Genomic DNA, 23367 nt, shown 5'->3' with positions numbered 1-23367 from the left:
TCTTTTCTCTTTTTTGTTCACGCTACATCTCCTCGCAGCTTCACCCTTACAAATCCCTCCCCACATTGTTTTTTTCCCTTCTCTGAGGAGCAGGAGACCCCCCTCCCCGGGGACCACCCCACCCTACAGCATCTAGTCCCAGCAGGACTAGGCACATCCTCTCTCACTGAGGGCCAACCAGATGGGCAGGAAACAGAGACTGAGACAGCCCCCACTCTACTTGTTAGGGGACCCACATAAGTCCAGCCAGAACACTTGCTTCAAATGTGTAGGGCTCTAGGTCCAACTCCTACATGCCCCCTGATTGGTGGCCCAGGTTCTGTGAGCCACTATGGTCCTAGGTCAGTCTGGGTCTTCTTGTCCTTGACCTCTTCAGCTTGCTCACTTCTGTCCGGGCTCCACCTGACTCCGCATCTGCTTCCATCTGCTGCTGAAGCCTCTCAGGACACAGACTAGCTCCTGTCTGCAAGCACAGCAGAGTATCATTAGTAGTGTCAGGGGTTGACTCTCTCTCACATGGCACAGCTCTCTCACTGGCTGTTCCCCCCAGTCTCTACTCCATCTTTATCCCTGCACATCTTGTTGACAAGACAAATTTTGGGTTGAAGGTTGTATGGGTGGATTGATGCCCTGCCCTGTCCCTCCTCTGAAGTCCTGTCTAGCTACGGAGGTGGCTACTTCAGTCGCTATATCCCCCTCTGGTAGGAATCTCAGCTAGAGATGCCCCCAAAGACTTCCCATAGTCTCTCCCATCCCAGACCTCCACCTAATCACCGAAGATGCCCCTCTGCCGATTTCTATTCTCATTCCCAGCCCTCTCTCACCCACTCCCCCACAGCTGATCACCATCTCCATTCCCCTCCTAACCCCCTCTCTTACCCAGTTTCCTCTCTCTATACACTTCTGGTAACTAGTTTCCCCTTCTGAGTGAGATTCATGCATCCTCCCTTGGGAGCTCTTATTACCCAGTTTCTACAATCCTCGGAGTCTGAGAATTGTGGCATAGCTGTCCTGCACTTTATGGCTAATGTCCACTTATATGTGAGTATGTACCATACAATGTCTGTCTGGCTCTGTGTTACCTCACTCAGGATGATATTCTCAAATTCCATCTATTTGCCTGCAAAATCCATGATGTCTTTGTTTTTAATAGCAGGATAATATTCCACACTTTATTTATTCTTCAGTTGAGGAATATCTAGGTTGTTTCCAGTTTCTGGCTATTACAAATAAATCTGCTATGAACATGGTTTCCCACAAGAATTCCTGTGGTATAGTGGGATATCTTTTGGGTATATGCCCAGGAGTGCTATAGCTGGATCTTTGGGTTGAACTATTCCTAGTTTTCTGAGAAACTGCCAAGTTGATTTCCAGAGTAGTTGTACAAGTTCGTACTTCCACTAAGCAAAGGAGAAGTGTCTGCCTTGCTCCACATCCTTGCAAGTGTGTGCTATCACTTGAGGGTTTGAACTTAGTCATTCTGATAGGTGTAAGATGGAATCTCAGGGTCATTTTGATTTGAATTTCCATGATGACTAAGGGCACTGAACATTTCTTTTGAGTGCTTCTTGGCCATTCAAGATTCCTTTGTTGAAAATTCTGTTTAGCTCTGTACTGCACTTTTTAACTGGTATGTTTGGATTGTCTAACTTCTTGAGTTCTTAATAAACTTTGGATATCAGCCCTCTGTCCAATGTAAGGTTGGTGAAGATCCTTTCCCAATCTGTAGATTGTTTTGTCCTATTGATGGTGTCCTTTGCCTTACAGAAGCTTTGCAGTTTCATGAGCTCCCATTTATCAGTTGTGATCTTAGAGCCTGAGCCATTGTTATTCTGCTCAGGAAGTTGCCTCCTGTACCAATGATTTCCAGGCTATTCCCCCAATTTATGTTTTATTAAATTTATTGTATCTGATTTTATGTTCAGATCTTTGATACACTTAGACTTGAATTTTGTTCAGGATGATAAATATGAATCATTTGCATTCTTCTACATGCAGATATCTAGTTAGACTAGCACCATTTGTTGAAGATGCTTTCATTTTTCTATTGTATGGTTTTGGCCTCTTTGTCAAAAACCAAGAGTGTGTGGATTTATTTCACAGCCTTCAATTTGATTCCATCAATCAACCTGTCTGTTTCTATACCAATATCAGACAGTTTTGATCACGATTGCTCTGTAATTCAGTTGTCAGGAATGGTGATACCTCCAGAAATTCTTTTATTTTCAGGATTGCTTTAGCTACCCTGGGGTTCAAGGTCTGTAAAGAATTGTGTTGTAATTTTGATGGGAATTACATTGAATCTGTAAGTTGATTTTGGTAAGAATGCCACATTTATGATGTTAATCCTACCAATCTGTGAGCATGGAAGATCTTTTCATCTTCTGATATCTTCCTCAATTTCTTTCCTCAAAGACTTGAAGTTCTTGTCATACAGGTCTTTCACTTGCTTGGTTAGAATCACACCAAGATATTTTATATTATTTATGACTATTATAAAGGGTGTTGTTCCCCAGATTTCTTTTCAGCCAACTTATGCTTTATATAAAGGAGGGTGTCTTAGTTAGGGTTTTACTTCTGTGAACAGACACCATGACCAAGGCAACTCTTATAAGGACAGCATTTAATTGGGGCTGGCTTACAGGTTCAGAGATTCAGTGCATTATCATCAAGGTGGGAGCATGGCGACACCTAGGCAGGCATGGTGCAGGAGGAGCTGAGGGTTCTACATCTTCATCTGAAGGCTGCTAGGACAAGACTCACTTCCAGGACTACCATATTAAAGTCCACAGCCACTGTGATACACCTACTGCAACAGGGCCACACCTCCTAATAGTGCCTACTCTCTAGCCCAAGCATTTATAAATCATCACAGAGAGCTACTGATTTTTTTTTTTTAGTTAATTTTGTATCCAGCCACTTTGCCAACAGTGTTTATGAGTGTAGGAGTTCTCTGGTAGAGTTTTAGGGGTTACTTATGTATATTAGCACATCATCTGAGAATAGCAATACTTTGACTTCTTCCTTTCCAATCTGTATCCCCTTGATCTCCTTTAGTTGTACAAGTATTTCTTTTACAAGTTCAGAATACCAAGAGCTCCTTTTTTGTATTCTCATCATCTACAGCCCATACATCTCAATTATTGTCTAGCTTGTGAGAGGTCAGGGTCTGAGGTGCTACAAACTGGATCTGAAATGCCACATGTTTTGAAATCTTGGTCCTTATCCTGTGGTGCTCCTGGGTGGTGGTGGGACCCTTAACAGGTAGGGCTTAGCGAAACTAAGTGTGGTCACTGGGGTGTGCCTTTGAAAAGGATACTGGGGCCCTACCCTCTTGCTCTGTGTTTCCTGGACACTATGAAGTGAGCATCTTACCCATGGTGTTCTGTCTTCCACAGAGCAAGTGACAACAAAGCCAGCCAACCACAGCACAAACCTACATATGAGTGAAATCAACCTTTCTTCCTTTTAAGTCAGTAGTTTACTGTATTTATCATAATGGCAGAAAGATGAAGCATCAGGATTTTAGAAAATTTTTATAAGATTGTGCTGAGATTTATAAACTATTATCAGGAAATGCTAATGGATAGAGCTTTATTTGGGCATAATTGACACACAATAAACTACAGTAAGCCAAAGCTTTTGTGTGGTTGATTCTGATATATAAACAATGATAAGATGATCATTACAATGAACGTAATAAACACGCTAACCTCACTGAAACGTTTCCTTGGATTTGTGTAAGCACTTGCAAATCTATAGGCATTCTCTATAATATTTACAGTATTAATTTATTGAGCAGTTTTGGTGCCTCATGTGTATCATCACTGGTTCAGATAGTCTTTCCAACAATACTATGAACTAACGTCTATTATTACTTCCATACCTTTAGAGCTATGAGTGACATTAGTTGAGGGCACCAATTTCTAGGAACCCTCCATCCTGTAAGTGGTAGAGCTCAATTTATTCCATCAAGATCCACACTCTGAACCACTTAGTGGCTTGCTTCCTAGATTGTTCCAACAAATGGATATCTCAAGGGCTACTTGATAACAGTGTCCTAACACACATACTTTTGGACTTCATGTAATTTTACTCTTTAAATTATAACGTATATACACATGTACATATACATAATATGCTTGTATGTGTCATACATGCATATTGATATACCTGCATGGAAATGTCACATTTTTGTATACTGATATGCTTTTTTAATAAAACAAAATGGCAACAAGCGAGTTTGTAATATATCCCTGGGCACAACTGTGGTTGCTTTCTTTCAGGACCGTTCTTTGGACTGAATACATGTCTCAGTCAGTACAATGCTTGCCACACAAGCACTAGGTCCTGAGTTTGTTCTCTCAGTACTCACATCAAGTCTGGTACGGCAGTGCATCCCTGGAATGACAGAATTAGTGAGGTAAGATACAGGAGGATCCCTATGGTTTGCTGACCAGTCACTCTAGTCAAAAGAGCATGTTCCAGACTTAGTGAGAGACTCTGCCTCAAAACATAAAGAGGAGAGCTACTGAGGACATATGGAATGCCCAATACTGACCTTTGATCTCCAAAGGAAAACATATACAAATGCTTGTGTGTGTGCGCGCACACACACACACACATGTGCACACAGAACCATTCTATGATATATACTGTATGCTGACTCCTCATGTGTGTTCTCCAGATAGGGCACAGAAATTCACGTTCTCAGTACTAACACTTTAAATTAAAGCTTCTGAACTTTGATAATACAACGTAAAGATGAGTGCACTTTTTTATTTGAATGCTAATGTGAGTAAAGATATTTTTGGATGTGTTTCTCGGACTGTTTTATCTTTTATGAAGTGTTGCTTTCTGTTATTTGTCTAGATTTCTAGTTCAAAATTTAAAAGTGGAGCTAATTTCATGTATTTTGTATTTTTTTATTAGATATTTTCTTTATTTACATTTCAAATGCTATCCCAAAAGTTCCCTATACCCTCCTCCAACCCTGCTCCCCTACCCACTCACTCCCACTTCTTGGTCCTGGTGTTTCCCTGTACTGGGGCATATAAAGTTTGAAAGACCAAGGGGCCTCTCTTCCCACAGATGGCCGACTAGGCATTCTTCTGCTGCATATGCAGCTAGAGACACAAGCTCTGTGGATATTGGTTAGTTCATATTGTTGTTCCACCTATAGGGTTGCAGACCCCTTCAGCTCCTTGGCTACTTTCTCTAGCTCCTCCATTGGGGGCCCTGTGTTCCATCCAATAGATGACTGTGAGCATCCACTTCTGTATTTGCCAGGCACTGGCATAACCTCACAAGAGACAGCTATATCAAGGTCCTTTCAGCAAAATCTTGCTGGCATATGCAATAGTGGCTGGGTTTGGTGGCTGACTATGGGATGGATCCCCGGTTGGGGCGGTCTCTGGATGGTCCATCCTTTCGTCTTAGCTCCAAACTTTGTCTCTGTAACTCCTTCCATGGGTATGTTGTTCCTATTCTAAGGAGGAATAAAGTAGCCACACATTAGTCTTCCTTCTTGATTTTCTTGTGTTTTGCAAATTGCATCTTGGGTGTTCTAAGTTTCTGGGCTAATATCCACTTATCAGTGAGTGCCTATCAAGTGACTTCTTATGTGATTGGGTTACCTCCCTCAGGATGATATACTCCAGATACATCCATTTGCCCAAGAATTTCATAAATTCATTGTTTTTAATAGCTGTGTAGTACTCCATTGTGTAAATGTACCACATTTTCTGTATCCTCATTTAAAAAAAAAGACTCATCAGGAAGGAAGATACCGGACATAATGTTCAGAGAGAATAAAATACTACAGATAAGAGAAATAAAGAGATTTAAAAGACAGAAAACCTATAATAATTTTAATAGGTGCAGAAGATACTGATAACCCCTTTGGGATTAGCCTGTATTTGCAGACAGTGAAGAACAGTGATATGAATAGGATCAGTGAAACGGCAAATATGAAGATAAGATTAGAATGATTCAATGTGTATAATTCCAGGAAAGAAGTTCACCACAAGAATGTGCTACAAAGAGAATAGAAGCCAAGAGGGGAATGTCAGAAAACCACCACAACCATGTCTGATACCCGTATGTATTTTGTGCTGAATATCTGCAAACTGTTAAGCATTCTGGAACCCTCTCATGCCAACTCTCAAGTTCCAAACCTACTGACCTGAAGTCCATTGTGGCTGAAATAAGTCCTCCCCTGGACAGAAGTATTGTGGCTTCTTCACCTTCTAAGCTCTTCCTAGTAGCTCCTATTGGTTGAACTTACCTAGCTATCAATCTACAAGAGAGTTTGGGGAATGGGTCTTCCAAAGTGGAGATCACAGAGAGGCAAGAATAGATCTGAAGATGATTAGACCAAATCTTTCAAAAAGAAAGGACCTAAGACAGTGCCCACAGACTGGATAAACCTAGCCCGGATGAGAAAAGTCTAGTTTCTGGAGCTGTTTCAACTTTTGATGAGCTGAGGCCTCTTTCAGGCATTGTAACATGATGGTTTATGGCATGCCCAGGATGCTCTCTGGAAAGTGGGCCCAGATACGCACCTCAAAGGAAGGCAGTGGTTAAATGGGTCACAGGAGGGGGATTCAGAACATAATGACCATTGGGTAATTAGATGATAATGATATTACAACCAGCATGACTTCAGATTCATCACCTGCGGAGAAACCTTAGGTATGGGGGTTCAATTGCCTTGTTTGTCTCTAGATAAGCAGAATTGATCATCACACTCAACACTGAGACTGATGATGGAGATGCAAGAAGAAATTAGTCATGGCGGGTCATCAAATAGCTTGCATAAGGATAAGAGGCAAAACCTGCGCAGGAACAGAATAGGGGAGAGTAAAAACCAGCTGAAGTGGTTCAATGGATTCTCTTCACATTCATTGTTGTCTTCCTGTGACCTCGGAAACTCACTTAGTCACTGAAACGTCAGTTCCCTCTTCTGTAAAATGGGTATCATTAAGACTATCTTTACAAGTCACTGTGCTGATTAAGAGAGCTACTCTATGGAGAGGCCAGAGGCATTCAGACATCGTCCTTGTGATTTCGGAAAGCAGTCTGTAAGAAAGGTAGGAATACGAAAGTCACCCAACCAGGACCACAGCTTTTGAGGGTAAAGTTAGCAAGCCAAAGGAGGTTCCAACCTCAGGTGGGGGCCACAAGCGGACACTTGGAGACGTCAGCGTCGTCGTTGCCCTGGCAACAGTGTTCCTCTCACTTCGCCTGGTGCTGACAGCTTCAACAAACAAGATGGCCATACGCTCCTGGACCCCCGAGGGGTTTGTCAACAAGAAGTTGGTGCGGCCAGCCTCGGTCTCCACAAGCCTGTCCCTGGAGCTATGCACCTTCCCCACAACCTTGGGCTCCTCGGTAGCGGCCAATGCGCTAGAGCAGCTCTTTGTTGTAGGTGAGAAGTTCCACAGAGGCCGTGGCCAGGAGCCACTTCCCCCTTGAAGATGGTGGTCTGTCTGGCTCTTGGCAGGAGCCTGAGCAAACACTCTTCTCCTAAAACCCAGGACATCCCTGGCCAGGGTCTAGCCTTCAGTTCCTCATTGGTGGGGGAGATGGGAGACAGGGAGAGGCTAAGTGTTCATCTGCTCAAGCGCATCTGGGTTGATGAGTCACTATAACCACCCGGTGTCCCAGGCTATCAACTGGGACCTGCATGTCTGCTTTCCACTTAAGTCTTTTATCTTTCCTTCATGGGTTTAACACCTTTTAGCCTTTACCATGGAAAACTGGAGACCTTAAAAGGCAAGTAGGCAAAGGACTGCTTAAGAGACACCTGTTTGTTGTAATTGGCAAAGAAAGTTAAATAAAAGACGGCGTTTGGGAGATTTGAACCAAAAATGATCTTTTGTGGAGTCAGGGTAACATACTCGGTAGGCTTTGACTCTGAGGTCTCCCATGGGCTCCTGTTGTACATGCCTGTTTCCTGGTTTGTTGGGCTGGTTTTAGGAGGCTGTGAAATCTTTAAAAGGTAGGGCTCAGCTGAGAGAAGTCTGTCACTGAGCAGAATGGGAGAGAACTTTGAAGATTTTTAACCAGCCTCTAGTTCCTGGTATCTTTCTGGTTCTTGGGATCATCTTTCTCAGGCCCCTGCTGCAGTAAACCAAGGTTCCTCTACTATACCCAACCCTACCACGATGGACTGGAACCCTCTAGACCCTGGGTCAAATAAAAAATTACTTCCCTAAGTTGATTCTATTAGGCATTTTGGTCACAGCCATTCAAAAGTAACTAATATAACACCTATTCTGTTAGAAGTCACAATCGGTTAGTCCAAGAAAGGGCATTTCTTGTTGAGGACAAAGGCGTTTAGGGCATTAAGAGCAAGCTGTCTCACTGTTTCATGAAGATGGTTGTATTGCTTCAAAATAATCATAGCTATTTCTGTGAATGTGCTGCAGTAACAGCGATTTCTTTCTCACCTTCTTAGAGGGCTGAATTTAATGTCACACTTCTCATTGGATAAGCAGAGGCAAGTATTTCCATGAAAAAATGTTAGTCATTCATGACACAAATTAACCCTGTGTATCCAAGGTCATTGCTAGAACTTGGACCTTGAATTCTCCTCACAACTATCTCTAGATCAACGTGTCCACTCAACCCTGTACTTATGCACAAATATTTGCATATGCTAATAACATCTGGAGACTCGGAAAGTTTTCTTTATTACAATATCATATTTATTCTTGCTCACTTTTGTACTTGGGCACATAGTATCTTGATCATACCTATCTCTCACACGTCTCTCCCGCCCCTCTCATCATCCCTAAAACATCCTTTTCCCACCTTTATTAGTTCTCTCCTTTCTTCACCTCCCACTTACACAGAGTCCATTAGTGGTATATTTAGAAACTTGGCTGAGCTCATTGTCTCCAATTGTGCAGGTCTTGTCCAGGTGGCCATAGCTGCAGTGAGTCTGGGAGCACCATGGTCATGCCTGGAAGATAATCTGTCACAGCACCCTAGGAAGTTCTTCATAAGAAGAAACTTCATCAGCCCTCCTTTACCTGGGCGTGGGAATCCCAGCACTTGTGAGGTGGAAGCAACAGGATCAGAAGGCCAAGGTTATCTATCCTCAGCCTGAGAGCAAGTTGAAGCCCAGTTTGGGCTATGACTAAAGTTATCTATAAATAAAATTCATCTAAAATAAAGATTTCTTGCTCTGAGTGTAGTTAGAAAGTCTATAAATCTCCAGCCTATTTTTGAGCAATAATAAATATGTGCTCACTTTTTTCCATAAAGAAAAAAAAAGAGAGGGTATATGCTTGCCTCTTTAGCATCCGTGCTTCAAAATACGTAACTATACAGAATATATAGATCTGTATGAGAGTCCAGGCTCCCTGGAACTGGGGCAGATGTTACAATTCATTCTACTGGAATGGCCACAAGTGTATGGGCCCCCAAATCCTACTGACTGGTTCTAATCATGCAATCTAATACTGATTATATCTGGGGCTTTGCACATAAAATATAACCTCAAAAGTCATTGACAAGTCTTAGATTCTCATCTATACTATGAGAATCATTTTATTTATTTATTTTAATTTTATTTTTTATTAGATATTTTCTTTATTTACATTTCAAATATTATCCCTTTCCCAGTACCCCTTCGAGAATCCCCCTATTCCGCCCCCTCTCCTTGCTTCTATGAGGATCCTCCCCCACCCACCCACTCCCGCTTCCTGGCCCTGGCATTTCCCTACACTGGGGCATAGAGCCTCCACAGGACCAAGGGCCTCTCCTCCCATTGATGACCAACAAGGCCATCCTTTGCTACATATGAGGCTGGAGCCATGGGTCCCTCCATGTGTACTCTTTGGTTGGTGGTTTAGTCCCCAGGAGCTCTGGGGGTACTGGTTATTTCATAGTGTTGTTCCTCCTATGGGTCTGCAAACCCCTTCAGCTCTTGAGTCCTTTCTCTAGCTCCTCCCTTGGGGACCCTGTGCTCAGTCCAGTGGTTGGCTGAGAGCATCCATCTCTGTATTTGTCAGGCACTGGTAGAGCCCCGCAGAAGACAGCTATATCAGGCTCTGTCAGCAAGCACTTTTGGCATCCATGATAGTGTCTGAGCTTGGTGACTGTATTTGAGATGGATTTCCCAGGTGGGGAAGTCTCTGGATGGCCTTTCCTTCAGACTTTGCTCCATACTGTGTCTCTGTAACTCCTCCCATGGGTATTTTGTTCCCTGGTCTAAGAAGGACTGAACTATCCACACTTTGGTCTTCCTTCTTCTTGAACTTCATGTGGTCTGTGAATTATATCTTGGGTATTCCGAGCTTCTGGGCTAATATTCACTCATCAGTGAGTGCATACCATGTGGAGTATCATTCTTTGTCATAAAAAAATTTTGAGAGTACAGGGCTCTGGCTTGTGACTCAGTGATAGATCACTTGTCTAGCATGAAGAAAGTCTTAGCTTCTGCTCTTAGCAGAAAGACAAAAGAGAAAAGCAAGAGTTGGACGATGTAGATAAATCACAATGATGCACATGAAACTGATCTCTCACATACTGGACAGGCCCAGAACCCTCAGTCTCTTCTTGCTTCTTTGTCTTGGATTCTGTCTTGCCATTCTTAGTATATATTTTGCCTTTACTCTCTTTGCTTGTATTTTACAATATTCTCTTCTTAGTACTCTCTGCTTACAGAGGTTAAGGTAAAGGAGACCTCTTTGAGTACATCAGTGAACAAGGGGGAGGGACAGAAGGCTAAAGGCATAACTACCCATTTGAGAATGTGCAATCTCAATCTTTGCTTCACGTTTACATGACATAAAAGATTCCTTAACTAAAATGATTTGTTGTGTATTTCTGGCACAATGTAATGTTGTATTATATATATATATATATATATATATATATATATATGGCCACACACTATACTACATACTGTGTGTATAGATACAAATCATTTTAAACCTACATTTGCAAACACATTAGCTTTTTCTCATTTGCAATTATTTATTAATATTTCATCTTATTGAAGTCTCTTCTTCCTCTCATAGGGTATATCTACAAAGATGAATTTAATGAGAGATTTTCTTTAAGGATTGTGTGTGTGTATGTGTGTGTGTGTGTGCATGTGTATGTGTATGTACACTATGCAATCAATAAGAAACATTAAAAGGAAATTGGTGACATTCAATAGACATTCAAAATACTCTTAAGTTTCAACATTTGAACTGGATCATAAAGGATGAACCAAGTAGCGTTTGAACAAATATGTAAAATATCTTAATTTTCTAATCTTTTTGTTTTCCAGAAAAATCTCTGCAAGGAGACTATTTCACATGCAATGAAGAAGTTAAGACCTTTCTTAAGGACATTACTGTAGCTGTTAAAAAACTGGTATTTCATTATCTTTAAGATTTTTTTTTACATTCACTTCCGGAATTAACCTTTAATTTAGAAGTGACTCTGTTCACGTTGTCTGAATAAGTGTACAGAAAAAATATTTACCCTGAGTTAAAAAATACTTTTCTTCAATTGACCAACCAATGTCAGTTCAGATTGCTGCTCAGTTTTTCCTGCAGAAAACTGAATGGTGGAGCGTGTGCAAAAGATACAGACAAGCCCAATTAGAAAAGGCCACAGGGATGCTGAGAGAGCCCAGGTAATGGGTGGGCCATGTGGGCAAATGCTTACATAGTATGTAAGAAATGGTTATACCAGCCAACCAACCTACCAACAGCTAGCCAAGCAGCAACCAACACCCCTGGTCAAGGTGAGGTGTGGCTATAAGTAACTCAGCTTTCTGTAAGCAGTTCCCTTCATGGACACTAGCCAGTTGCTTAACAACTGTCTCACCAAAGCAGACAACTGCCTTATGAACATCAGATATTCTTTCCTGATATAGACCTGCCCCCAAGGAAGTCAGATCAAAGGAATGTTTCCAAATTTCCCTCTGGACACATCAACTTGGCAGCTTCAGAGGGTGGTAAAACTGCCTTCTCAGATGAAAGAGTAGAGTCTTTATTTGATCTTAAAAATGGCAAAAATCTACTCCCTAACAAGTGTCTGAGAAGGTAGAAACGGCTATAAAGTAAGAAACCTCAGATCCATAGATAAGCAACTCATGACTGTATGCTTTATATAATTACATGCAAGAATGTAATCACTCCACATAGCCTGACTTCCGAATCCCTTGGGTGGATCCCCAAGAGCTCTGGTGCTCAGCATCACCAGCCATGCTTCAAGCTGCTCCTTCCTCCCGCCTACATTTTTCTTAGTCTATGTAAGGAGTCAAGACTTTCATTGTGGCTAATTAAAGAATCTAGATCCCAACCGTTTAACACCTGAGCCATGGAAATCTCTCAAGTAGCAAATATGAATTCCTCCACTTAAAAAATGGCCAATACTTATTATAGTATATGCTTACCCTGGAAATTTTGCAAACTAAATAAGCAAAAATAAGCAAATAAAAACCACTATAATTCCACTACTCTCAAATATTGACAATTAACTATTTTACTTCCAGACTACAGGTGATAACTGTGTTGATTTTTTTCCCCGAAGAAACAATACCACACTGTACATACAAATATGCAATATGATTTTTGGTTGGTAAAACACAAGGGAAGTTTCTCAGGTCATAAAACAGCTATAGCTTTATTTATTTAAGAAATGATTTTTTAATGTTTTCCTCTTCTTAAATGGGTCTGTACCTAAAAGTAAGCAAATAAATCAACCATCACAGTACTGTCAGATTTATAGATCTCAGCAAGGCGTGGGAGGCTGGTGAGGCGGCTCAGTGGCTAAGACCACGTGTTGCTCGTGCAGAGTTTGGTTTCGTAGGATTCATATTGTGGGTCACAATTCCAGTTTCATCAGGTCCAATGCTCTTTTTCTGATCTCTGCAGGTACCATATGTAGATATGGTACACATACGTACATGCATACATACATTTTTTTTAAAAAAGGAAAAGAAAAGCATTGTTTTCTGTATTCCCACATGGGTATTTGTAGGGACTAAGTGGCCCTTTCAGTGTTAGACCCTCTTCTTGGACTCTTTCCATTTAGATGAATTGAAACTGGATACAGGAAACAGGAAACAGGTACACAGAAGGGAAAGAAGGCTCGGAGTGAAAAGATAAATCAACAGATATTAAAGATGAATAAGCAATGGCAGATTAAAATCGGATGTAGGTCATCCTCTTTCCCAGCTGTCTGACGCATAAAAACAGCAGCAGGAGGTGTCTGGTCGAAATGACGTTTTCGACTCCCGAGCAGAGAGATCCTGTCTTAGGAAGGAAACATGATTGCTTTGCTGCATTAACTTTTTTTCAAACAGCAATTTGATTTTTTTTTCCAGGAAGAAATGCGGAAAAACACGGTAGAACTGCTGGAGATTGAAAGCATGGAGCTGAGCCGACTTTACTTTCTGCTGGAGACTGTGCCCAACAGCATACACAGGGAGCTAGAAGGTACTTCTGATGGCATGTGCTGTGGGGAGGAAGAGAGCCACGTACTTCTAAACAAGGATTTAATAACTGTGCCTATGCAAGCATCAATAGAAAGATCACCTAATGTGAACATTGTGCTCTGTAGCAATCCCTCATGTGACTTTTGGTGGAAATAATACACTATAAGGAAATCCAATTTGCATAATTTTGTTGTTAAATTGAATAAAAGAGAGATCAGCCCATTTCTGATTAATAGTTACACAATTAAATTAGGCTTTATGGATGTCCTAATCCACCATTCTACTTTTTGTTTATAGGGTGTTGGTGATTCTAGGTACTTCACATAAGTAGTCCTGTTGTCTTAGTTAGGGTTTCCATTGCTGTAAAGAGACACCATGACTAAGGCAACTCTTATAAAGGACAACATTTAAATGGGGCTGGCTTACTGCTTCTGAGGTTCAGTCCATTATCATCAATGGTGGGAACATGGCAGCATCCAAGCAGACATAGTGGTGGAAGCATGAGCTGAGAATTCTACATCTTGTTCCAAAGGCAAACAGAAGACTGGCTTCCAGACAGCTAAGAGAAAGGTCTCTCAAAGCCCACCCCCACAGTGACATATTTGCTTTAACAAGGCCACACCTACTCCAATGAGGACACACCTCCTAATAGTGCCACTTCATGGGCCAAGCATATTCAAACCACCACACCTGCTATGACTGGTTTAGTTCACTTAGCATAGTGACTGCTATTCATAAGGGGGCATGTGTCAGAATGAGCCTCCTTGTAAAGGTTAAACAGCATTCCATTGTATATATCCACCACCCTTTGCTTATCCATTCTATTGCTGATGGACAGCTTCCCCTGCCGTTTGCCTGTTGAGAGTAATGATGTTTACAGTGTCCAACTGCACATCTGAACTCTGTTTTAAATTCCTTTTGTCTCTATATCAATGTTGAATTGTATGATGATTCTACATGTGATTTTTATAAGATCAGCCATTATTGGTAGCCGCCAGTGATGCACAGGGTCCCATTTTCCCGACATCCTTGCCAACACTTGTTCTTTTCTTGCTTTGTTTGTTTTAATGAGATCTATTCTATTTAGCATAAATTAGCATCTCTGGTTTTAATTTAAATTTTAATTAAATTAAAATTAAAATTTTCTAACAATTAGTTCCTTTGAGCATCTTTTTCTCTGTTTGTTGGTTGCTGTGTTGTGTAGGGTGCTGTGTCTTTGTCACCTCATTTTCTGAAGAGAGATCTCAACCCTGGCCCTTTGTCCTTAAAGTATTGGGACTTTGTAGTTGCTATCATTGATGGGTCGTGATGTCAACCCATTACTAGGTATATCATTTTCAAATATGCCCTCCTACTCAGGAGCTGGCCTCTGTCGATGATGACCTTTGATGAAAGCTTTTAATTTGATGGTCTAACTTATCTATTTTTTCTTTTGTTAACTATCTTTTTGATACTGTCTCAAAGAAATCATTCTCAAATCTAATGGCATACAGATATTAATCGAGCTTGGAGAGATGGCTCGGTAGTTCACCTGCTACTCTTGTAGAAGACTTGGGTTCAATTCCTGGCACCCACATACAGCTCACAACCACCTGCAACTTCAGTTCTATGGGATCCAATGCCCTCTTCTGGCTGCCATGGCACTATTAGGAGGTGTGGCCTCATTGGAGTAGGTGAGGCCTTGTCGGAGGAAGTATGTCTCTGTGGGCTTTGAGAGACCCTTCTTTTAGCTGCCTGGAAGTCAGTCTTCTCCTGTTTGCCTTCAGAACAAGATGTAGAACTCTCAGCTCCTCCAGTGCTATGCCTGACTGGATGCTGCCGTGTATCCACCATGACAAAAAATGGACTGAACCTCAGAACCAGTAAGCCAGCCCCAGTTACATGCTGCCTTGGCCATAGTGTCTTTTTATAAGGTTCACATACACTCCCATGGGCTCACACATATAAAGAAATAAGTAAATTAAAAACAAAACTAAAAAAACCTGACTTTAACCCATCTTTACCTCTGAGGGTATCTTTTAAATGTTTTGATTTGGATTTTGTGGAGATCAAACAATGGTCCCACACATGCTAGAGGAGTGGATATCCTATCACCAAACCGTATTTCCAGTCCCTAAGATTTGAAGCTTTGGCTCCTAGATTTAGCTCTTGGAATCATTTTTTAGTTAAAATTTTGGTGTCAGTCCAGGACCCAACTTTATTTTCTCAGCTGCAAGAAGTGTCAGGTGAGGCTTGTAACTGAGTCCCTCTGCAAGAATCACCTTGAACATCGAATGCAGTTCCCAATATGTGACAGTCCCTGGGTTGGAGTTTATTCTGTGATCAGCTGCTATGACTCTCTTATGCCAGAGTAGACCATGCCTTTGCATTTTGACCTCTCCTTTGAAGTCTTGTCATCTTCACCCCAACAGAGACAAGTATTATGCATTCTCTGCATACAAACCCTAGAATCTGTTTCCCAAGGACCCCACCTTGAAAGAACGATTCAAATAAGAAAGCGAAATATTGTTCGTGTGTGTTTTGTTTTTAGCTTTGATTTTATTTGCTTAAAACAGACAAACAGGGTTTTGTGTAGCCCAGGCTTGCCTTCTCTGCTTCCCCCATGCTGGGATTATAGAAAGGTGACAGGCATTTCACCTGGCACAAAACAAGTGTTTTGTTTTTAAAGAGAGATGTGCCAATTATCCACTTACTGAATCTTTGTTCTAAATCTGCATTTTGATATCTGCTTGACAGTAAAGGAGTGGAACCTTATAGACTGCATCCTGTCTTAGCTAAGCTTTCTATTTCTGTGCTGAAACACCATGACCAAAGCAACTTGGGGGAGGAAAGGGTTTGTTTCACTTACATTTCCATGCAGCAGTTTATCAATAAAAGCAGTGAGGACAGGAACTCAAGCAATTGAGAGCCACTGGTGAGAAGGAGGAAGTAAGTACCTATTCCCTGCATCCTTTAACCAGTGGTCCAATGTTTGTTCCTCTTCCTGAGCTTTCTAAACACATATACATAAGCATGATGCCTAAAACAAATACTTTATTAAAGACAATGGGAAGTCCTAGGCAGGAGGTAAGAAGTGGATAGGGCCAATGGCAATCAGGTGCTGTAAGACTGTGCCTGTGAAACTTTCCAGATTATGTTGTGATGTTATGTGACATTGTAACAGCCACAGAAGTCCGTAAGACTGAGATGGTCCAAAGTGGGAAGTTCAAAGTTCTTGGTACAAAAACATAGTGGAAAGAATATGGAAAGGCAGTTCTCCTTGGTATAGGAAAAGCATCTGCTGTTGTGCTCTTCCTCCAATGACGGTCACATTTTCACTTGCTTTGAAGAATGTATTGCAGATGCTCGCAAACTCAATATCATTGAGATAAGTCAAATAAAAAGAAAGATTGAGACGATGAATAATGAAGTAAAATTTCTAAACAACAAAATAAGCGAGCTGAAGACCATGAATGAAGTTCTGGGGTAGGTATTTCTTAATTTAGTATTTGCCAAACTGAGAATGTTCACTGAAAATGACGTGTTTATTTCCAAGCTACCTCCCAAGGTTGAAACTTAGTGTTTTAAAGTTTCTGCTCCTAGAGAATTAAATTTGCAACCCTATCCTGCTCCAGTAATTTCTTGTTGCAATTTTGTTGTAACTGCATATTAGACCAGTTATGTTTTATCCAATAACTTCATGTAAGACTTCAATTGTGCCTATAATTCAATAGGAGGATGAGGTTGGTTAGCTGGAAAGAGTTTCAGGGTTTGTGTATAGTTAAGTGAGTCTATGTATGTAACCACCTATAGCTTGAGATCTGCCAGAAACCTTTCTTTATTTCTAAGCCTTTGACTCAGGCCAATACTTCATCAGGGACCTTCACTCGCTCTGTCTGTAAAACAGAATTCAGAGCTAATGACCCAACATAGTCTATAAGAGGAAGATTTATTCTAAAATGAGAAAACAATATAAGACTTGAAGAATAAGTTCATCAAACTGTGAGCAAATTTGCAAGACTAATGCATAACTATCAGAATGTTGATGTTCTATATTGAGAAATGTTCAAAGAGCCCCCCACCCCCATCATAGCAGGGAAATTGATGCATAGGGACTCATCATATCTCAAGACCCTTACACCTTCTTCTCAAAGTAGGCCCTCAGAACACCTGCCCTGGGAGAGGTGTCATGAATGAGGCTCATAAGACTGAAGAACAGTGAATATTCTAACTCCTACTAAGGATTCACAATGCAGGTTATGTATGGGCTGCACTAGCCATTGTTTCCGGGGATAGCTATAAACTAGACTGTTTCTAAACCAACAACTAGAAATGGAGCATGCAGCCGGATACACTGAGTGATATCCCACCATTCTGCTCCTATAAATTTTGGGCTGGCATGAGCAGCAGAATCCTGAGAAGGCTTATTAAAAACACGGGATTTGGTAGGTCTACCATGTAGTAGGGTGGGAATGGAGGTCAACATTTCTTTTGTTAATTGTTTTATTTGTTTACATTTCAAATGTCGTCACCCTTCCCAGTCTTCCCTCCGTGAACTCCCCGCCCTTTCCCCCTCCCCATTGCTTATAAGAGGGTGCTCCCCTAACCACCCACCCATTCCCACCTCACCCCTCTAGCATCCCCCTTTTCCGGGACATCAAGCCTCCACAGGACCAAGTACCTCCCCTCCCACTGATGCCAGATAAGGCAGTCCTCTACTACATATGTAGCAGGAGCCATGGACCAGTTCATGTTTACACTTTGGTTAGCGGTTTAGTCCCTGAGAGCTCTGAGGGATCCAGTTAGTTGTTCTTCCTATGGGGTTATAATCCCCTTCAGCTCCTTCAGTCCATTTCCTAACTCTTCCATTGGAGTCCCTGGGCTCAGTCCAAAGGTTGTATTAGTCAGGTGCTGGCAGAGCCTTTCAGGGGGCATCTATACCAGGCTCCTTCCTGTCTGCAAGCATATCTTGGCATCAGCAATAGGGTCAGGGCTAGGTGTCTACAGACGGGATGGATCCCTAGGTAGGGCAGTGTCTGGATGGCCTTTCCTTCAGGCTCTGCCCCATTTTTGTCCCTGTGTTTCCTTTAGACAGGAACAATTCTGGGTTAAAATTTTTAAGATGGGTGGGTGGCCCCATACCTCAACTGGGAGCCATGTCAATTTACTGGATGTGGTCTCTTCAGGTTCTATCTCCTCAATGTTGGTCATTTCAGCTAATGTTGCCCCAATTGGGTCCTGAGAGCCTCTTGTATCCCTGGGGTCTGGGACTTTCCCCCGTCCCCTGCCCCCCAGTGCTACATATTTCTATTTATTCTCTTGGTCCTCTGGACTTCTCTCCTGTCTCTTCCCATAACTGATCCTGGCCCCCTTTTCCTTCCCCCTTTTCTCCCACCTAGATTCTTCCCTCCGTTTGCCTCCCATGATTATTTTGTTCCCCCTTCTTAGTGGGACTGAAGCATCCACACTTTGACCTTCCTTCTTGTTAAGTTTCATATGTTCTATGAGTGGTATCATGGGTATTCTAAGCTTTTGGACAAATATCCACTTATCAGTGAGTACATAGATAGCATGTATGTTCTTTTGGGTCTGAGTTACCTCACTCAGGATGATATTTTCTAGTTCCATCCATTTGCGTGTAAAATTTGTGAAGACCTCGTTTTTAATATCTGAGTAGTATTCCATTATGTAAATGTGCTGAATTTTCTGTATCCATTCTTCTGTTGAGGGACATCTGGGTTGTTTCCAGTTTCTGGTTATTATAAATAAGGCTGCTATGAACATAGTGGAGCATATGTTCTTATGATATGGTGGAGCATCTTTTGGGTATATGCCCAGAAGTGGTATAGCTGGGTCTTCATGTAGTACTATGTCCAATTTTCTGAGGAACCACCAGACTGATTTCCAAAGTCATTGTACAAGCTTGCAATCCCATCAGCAATGGAGGAGTGTTCCTCTTTCTCCACAATCTCTCCAGCATCTGTTGTCACCTGAGTTTTTGATCTTAGCCATTCTGACTGGTGTGAGGTGGAATCTCAGGGTGGTTTTGATTTCCATTTCCCTGAGGACTAAGGATGTTGAATATTTCTTGCTTCTGAGCCTTTCAAGATTCCTCAGTTGAGAATTCTTTAACTCTGTATCCCATTTTTTTAATTAGGTTATTTGGTTTTCTGGAGTCTTAACTTCTTGAGTTCTTTGTATTGCAGGGTTGATAAAGAATTTCTTCCCAATCTGTTGGTTGCCATTTTGTTCTATTGTCCTATTTGCCTTAAAGAAGCTTTGCAATTTTATGAGGTCCCGTTTGTTAATTGTTGATCCTAGAGCATAAGCCATTGGTGTTCTGTTCAGGAACATTTCCCCTGTGCCCATGTGTTTGAGGCTCTTTCCAAATTTCTCTATTAGATTCAGCATATCTGGTTTTATGTGAAGGTCCTTGATCCACTTGGACTTGAGCTTTGAATGAGGAGATAAAAATGAGTCAATTTGTATTCTTCTACACGCAGACCTCCAGTTAGAAAAGCACCATTTGTTGAAAATGCTTTTTTACACATTTTTGGCTTCTTTGTCAAAGATCGAGTGTCCATAGGTATGTGGGTTTATTTGTGGATCTTCAGTTCTCTTACACTGGCATACCTGTCTGTCTCTGTTTCAATACCATGCAGTTTTATCACTATTGCTTTGTAGTACAGCTTGAGGTCAGGGATGGTGATTCCCCCCAGAAGTTCTATTATTGTAGAGAATTGTTTTCACTATCCTTCATATGCAAAAAAGTTATTGCATATGAAGTTGAGAATTGCTTTTTCTATCTCTAAAAAATGGAGTTGGAATTTTGATGGGGATTACATTGAATCTGTAGATAGCTTTTGGTAAAATGGCCATTTTTACTACGTTAATCATACCAATCCATGAGCACGAGAGATCTTTCCATCTTCTGATATCTTCCTCAGTTTCTTTCCTCAGAGACTTGAAGTTCTTGTCATACAGATCTTTCACTTGCTTGGTTAGGGTCTCACATTTTCTATTATTTATAACTATTGTGAAGGTGGTTGTTTCCCTAATTTCTTTCTCAACCCATTTAATATTTGTGTAGAGAAAGGCTACTGTTTTGTTTGAGCTAAGTTTATATCCATCCACTTTGCTGAAGTTGTTTATCAGGTATAGGAGCACTCTGGTAGAAGTTTGGGGGTTGTTTATGTAAACTATCATATCAACTGCAAATAGTGATACCTTGACTTCTTCCTTTCTAATTTGTATCACTTTCACCTCCTTTTGTTGTCTAATTTTTCTAGCTAGCAATATATTTTTGAGTTCTATATTGAATATATAAGGAGAGGGTGGACAGCTTTGTCTTGTCACTGATTTTATTGCTTCGAGTTTCTTTCCACTTAATTTAATGCTGGCTATTGGTTTGCTGTATACTGCTTTTATTATGTTTAGGTATGTGCCTTGGATTTCTGCTCTTTCCAAGACTGTTAATATGAAGGGGTGTTTTATTTTGTCAAAGGCTTTTTCAGCATCTAATGATTTTTTTCTTTGAGTTTATTTATACAGTGGATTACGTTGGTAGATTTTCATGTATTGAACCATCCCTGGATGAAAGCTATTGGATAATTCCTGGATGAGACCTACTGGATCATGGTGAATGATTGTTTTGATGTGTTCTTGGATTCGGTTTGCAAATATTTTAGTGAGTATTTTTGCATCAGTATTCATAGGTGAAATTGGTCTGAAGTTTTCTTTGTTGGGTCTTTGTGTGGTTTAGGTATCAGTGTAACTTCATAGAATGAATTATGTCGTGTTCCTTCTATTTCTATTTTGTGGAATAGTTTGAGAAGTATTAGTATTAGATTTTCTTAGAAGATCTGATAGAATTTTGCACTAAAACCATCTGGCCCTGGGCTTTTTTTGGTTGGGAGACTTTTAATGACTGCTTCTATTTCCTTAGGAGTTATGGGACTGTTTAGTTTATCTGATCCTGATTTAACTTTGATACTTGGTATCTGTCTAGAAAATCATCCATTTCACCTGGATTTTTCAGTTTTGTTGAGTATAGGGTTTTGTAGTGGGATCTGATTTTTATGGATTTCTTCAGTTTCTGTTGTTATGTCTCCCTTTTCATTTCTGATTTTGTTAATTTGGATATTTTCTTTGTGTGCTTTAGTTAGTTTGGCTAGGGGCTTATCTATCTCCTTGATTTTCTCAAAGAGCCAGATCTTAGTTTTGTTGATTCTTGGTATCATTCTCTTTGTTTCTTGAAAGATTGATTTCAGCCCTGAGTTTGAGTATTTCCTGCTGTCTATTCCCCTTAGGTATGTTTGCTTCTTTTTGCTCTAGAGCTTTCAGATGTACTGTTAAGTTGCTAGTGTAGGATCTCTCTAATTTCTTTATGAAGTCAATGCTATGAATTTTCCTGTTAGCACTGTTTTCATTGTGTCCCATAAATCTGTGTATGCTGAGCCTTCATTTTTGTTAAATTCTAAAATGTCTTTAATTTCCTTCTTTATTTCTTCACTGACCAAAGATATCATTTAGTAGAGAGTTGTTTAGTTTCCATGTGTATGTGGACTTTCTGTTGCTTTTGTTATTATTGAAAACCAGTCTTAGTCCATGGTGATCTGATAAAATCAGTGATATTATTTCAATCTTCTTGTATCTGTTGAGGTTTGTTTTGTATCTGATTATATGATCAGTTTTAGAGAAGGTGCCTTGAGATGCCCAGAAGAAGGTATATTCTTTTGTTTTAGGGTGAAATGTTCTGTAGATATCTGTTAAATTCACTTGGTTCATAAATTCTGTTAGTCTCACTGTCTCTGTTTAGTTTCTGTTTCCATGAACTGCCCATTGGTGAGAGTGGAGTTTTGAAGTCCCCCACTATTATTGTGTGAGGTTCAATGTTTGTTTTGAGCTTTAGTAACATTCCTTTTACTAATGTGATCCCTTGCATTTGGGGCATAGATGTTCAGGATTGAGAGTTCATCTTGGTGGCTTTTTCCTTTGATGAGTATGAAGTGCCATTCCCCATCTCTTTTGATAACTTTTTGGTTAAAAGTCTATTTTATTGGATATTAGAATGGCTACTCCATCTTGTTTCTTGGGACCATTTGCTTGGAAAATTTTTTCCCAACCTTTTACTCTGAGATAATGTCTATCCTTTGTCAGGTGTGTTTTCTGAATGCAGAAAAGTACTGGGTTCTGTTTATGTATTCAGTCTGTTCGCCTATGTCTTTTTATTGGGAAATTGAATCCATTGATTTTGAGAGATATTAAAGACCAATGATCGTTGGTTCCTGTTATTTTTGTTGTTAGAGGTAGTATGATGTTTGTGTGGTTCCCTTCTTTTGGGTTTGCTGTGAGATGGTTAATTTCTTGTTTTTTCTTAAGTATAGTTTCCCTCTTTGTATTGGAGTATCCTCTGGTATCCTTCTAGTATCCTCTGTAGGGCTGGATTAGTGGAGAGATATTGTTTAAATTTGGTTTTGTCATGGAATATCTTGGTTTCTCTGTCTATGGTGACTGAGAGTTTTGCTGGGTATAGTAGTCTGGACTGACATTTATGTTCTCTTAGGGTTTGCATGACATCTGTCCAAGATATTCTGGTTTTTAGAGTCTCTGTTGATAAGTCTGATGTGATTCTGATAGGTCTGCCTTTATGGTATTTGGCCTTTTTCCCTTACCACTTTTAATATTCTTTCTTTGTTCTGTGTATTTATTGTTTTGATTATTATGTGACATGAGGACTTTCTTTCCTGCTCAAATCTATTTGGTGTTCTGTAGGCTTCTTGTATGTTTATGGCCATTTGTTTCTTTACGCTAGGGAAGTTTTCTTCTATGATTTTGTTAAAGATGTTTTCTGGTCGTTTGAATTGGCAATCTTCATTCTTTTCTATTCCTATTATTCTTAGGTTTGGTCTTTTTGTTGTGTTCTGAATTTCCTGGAT

The 23367-nt window shown here is 40.6% G+C and overlaps 1 protein-coding gene across 2 annotated transcripts in view; it reads left to right on the top strand.

Moving 5' to 3' along the window:
* The first annotated feature begins 7264 nt into the window (after positions 1-7264).
* The window catches only part of Ccdc175 (coiled-coil domain containing 175), a 76483-nt gene continuing 60380 nt past the window's right edge, over positions 7265-23367 (top strand). The window contains exons 1-4 of one of the 2 annotated variants that reach the window (XM_085830439.1): positions 7265-7429; positions 11291-11376; positions 13340-13451; positions 16780-16915. In XM_085830439.1, coding sequence (XP_085686565.1) covers positions 7273-7429; positions 11291-11376; positions 13340-13451; positions 16780-16915 — 491 coding nt within the window. In that variant the 5' untranslated portion in view covers positions 7265-7272. Of the gene's footprint in view, positions 7430-11290; positions 11377-13339; positions 13452-15244; positions 15313-16779; positions 16916-23367 lie in introns of those variants that run through there. The other variant, XM_085830440.1, reaches the window with a different exon arrangement.

Source organism: Mus caroli, unplaced genomic scaffold, assembly GCF_978045245.1.
Source record: "Mus caroli unplaced genomic scaffold, Mus_caroli_1 scaffold_14, whole genome shotgun sequence".
Lineage (NCBI taxonomy): Eukaryota > Metazoa > Chordata > Mammalia > Rodentia > Muridae > Mus > Mus caroli.
Note: the sequence above shows the minus strand (reverse complement) of the source record. Positions and strands in the feature narration are given on the sequence as shown.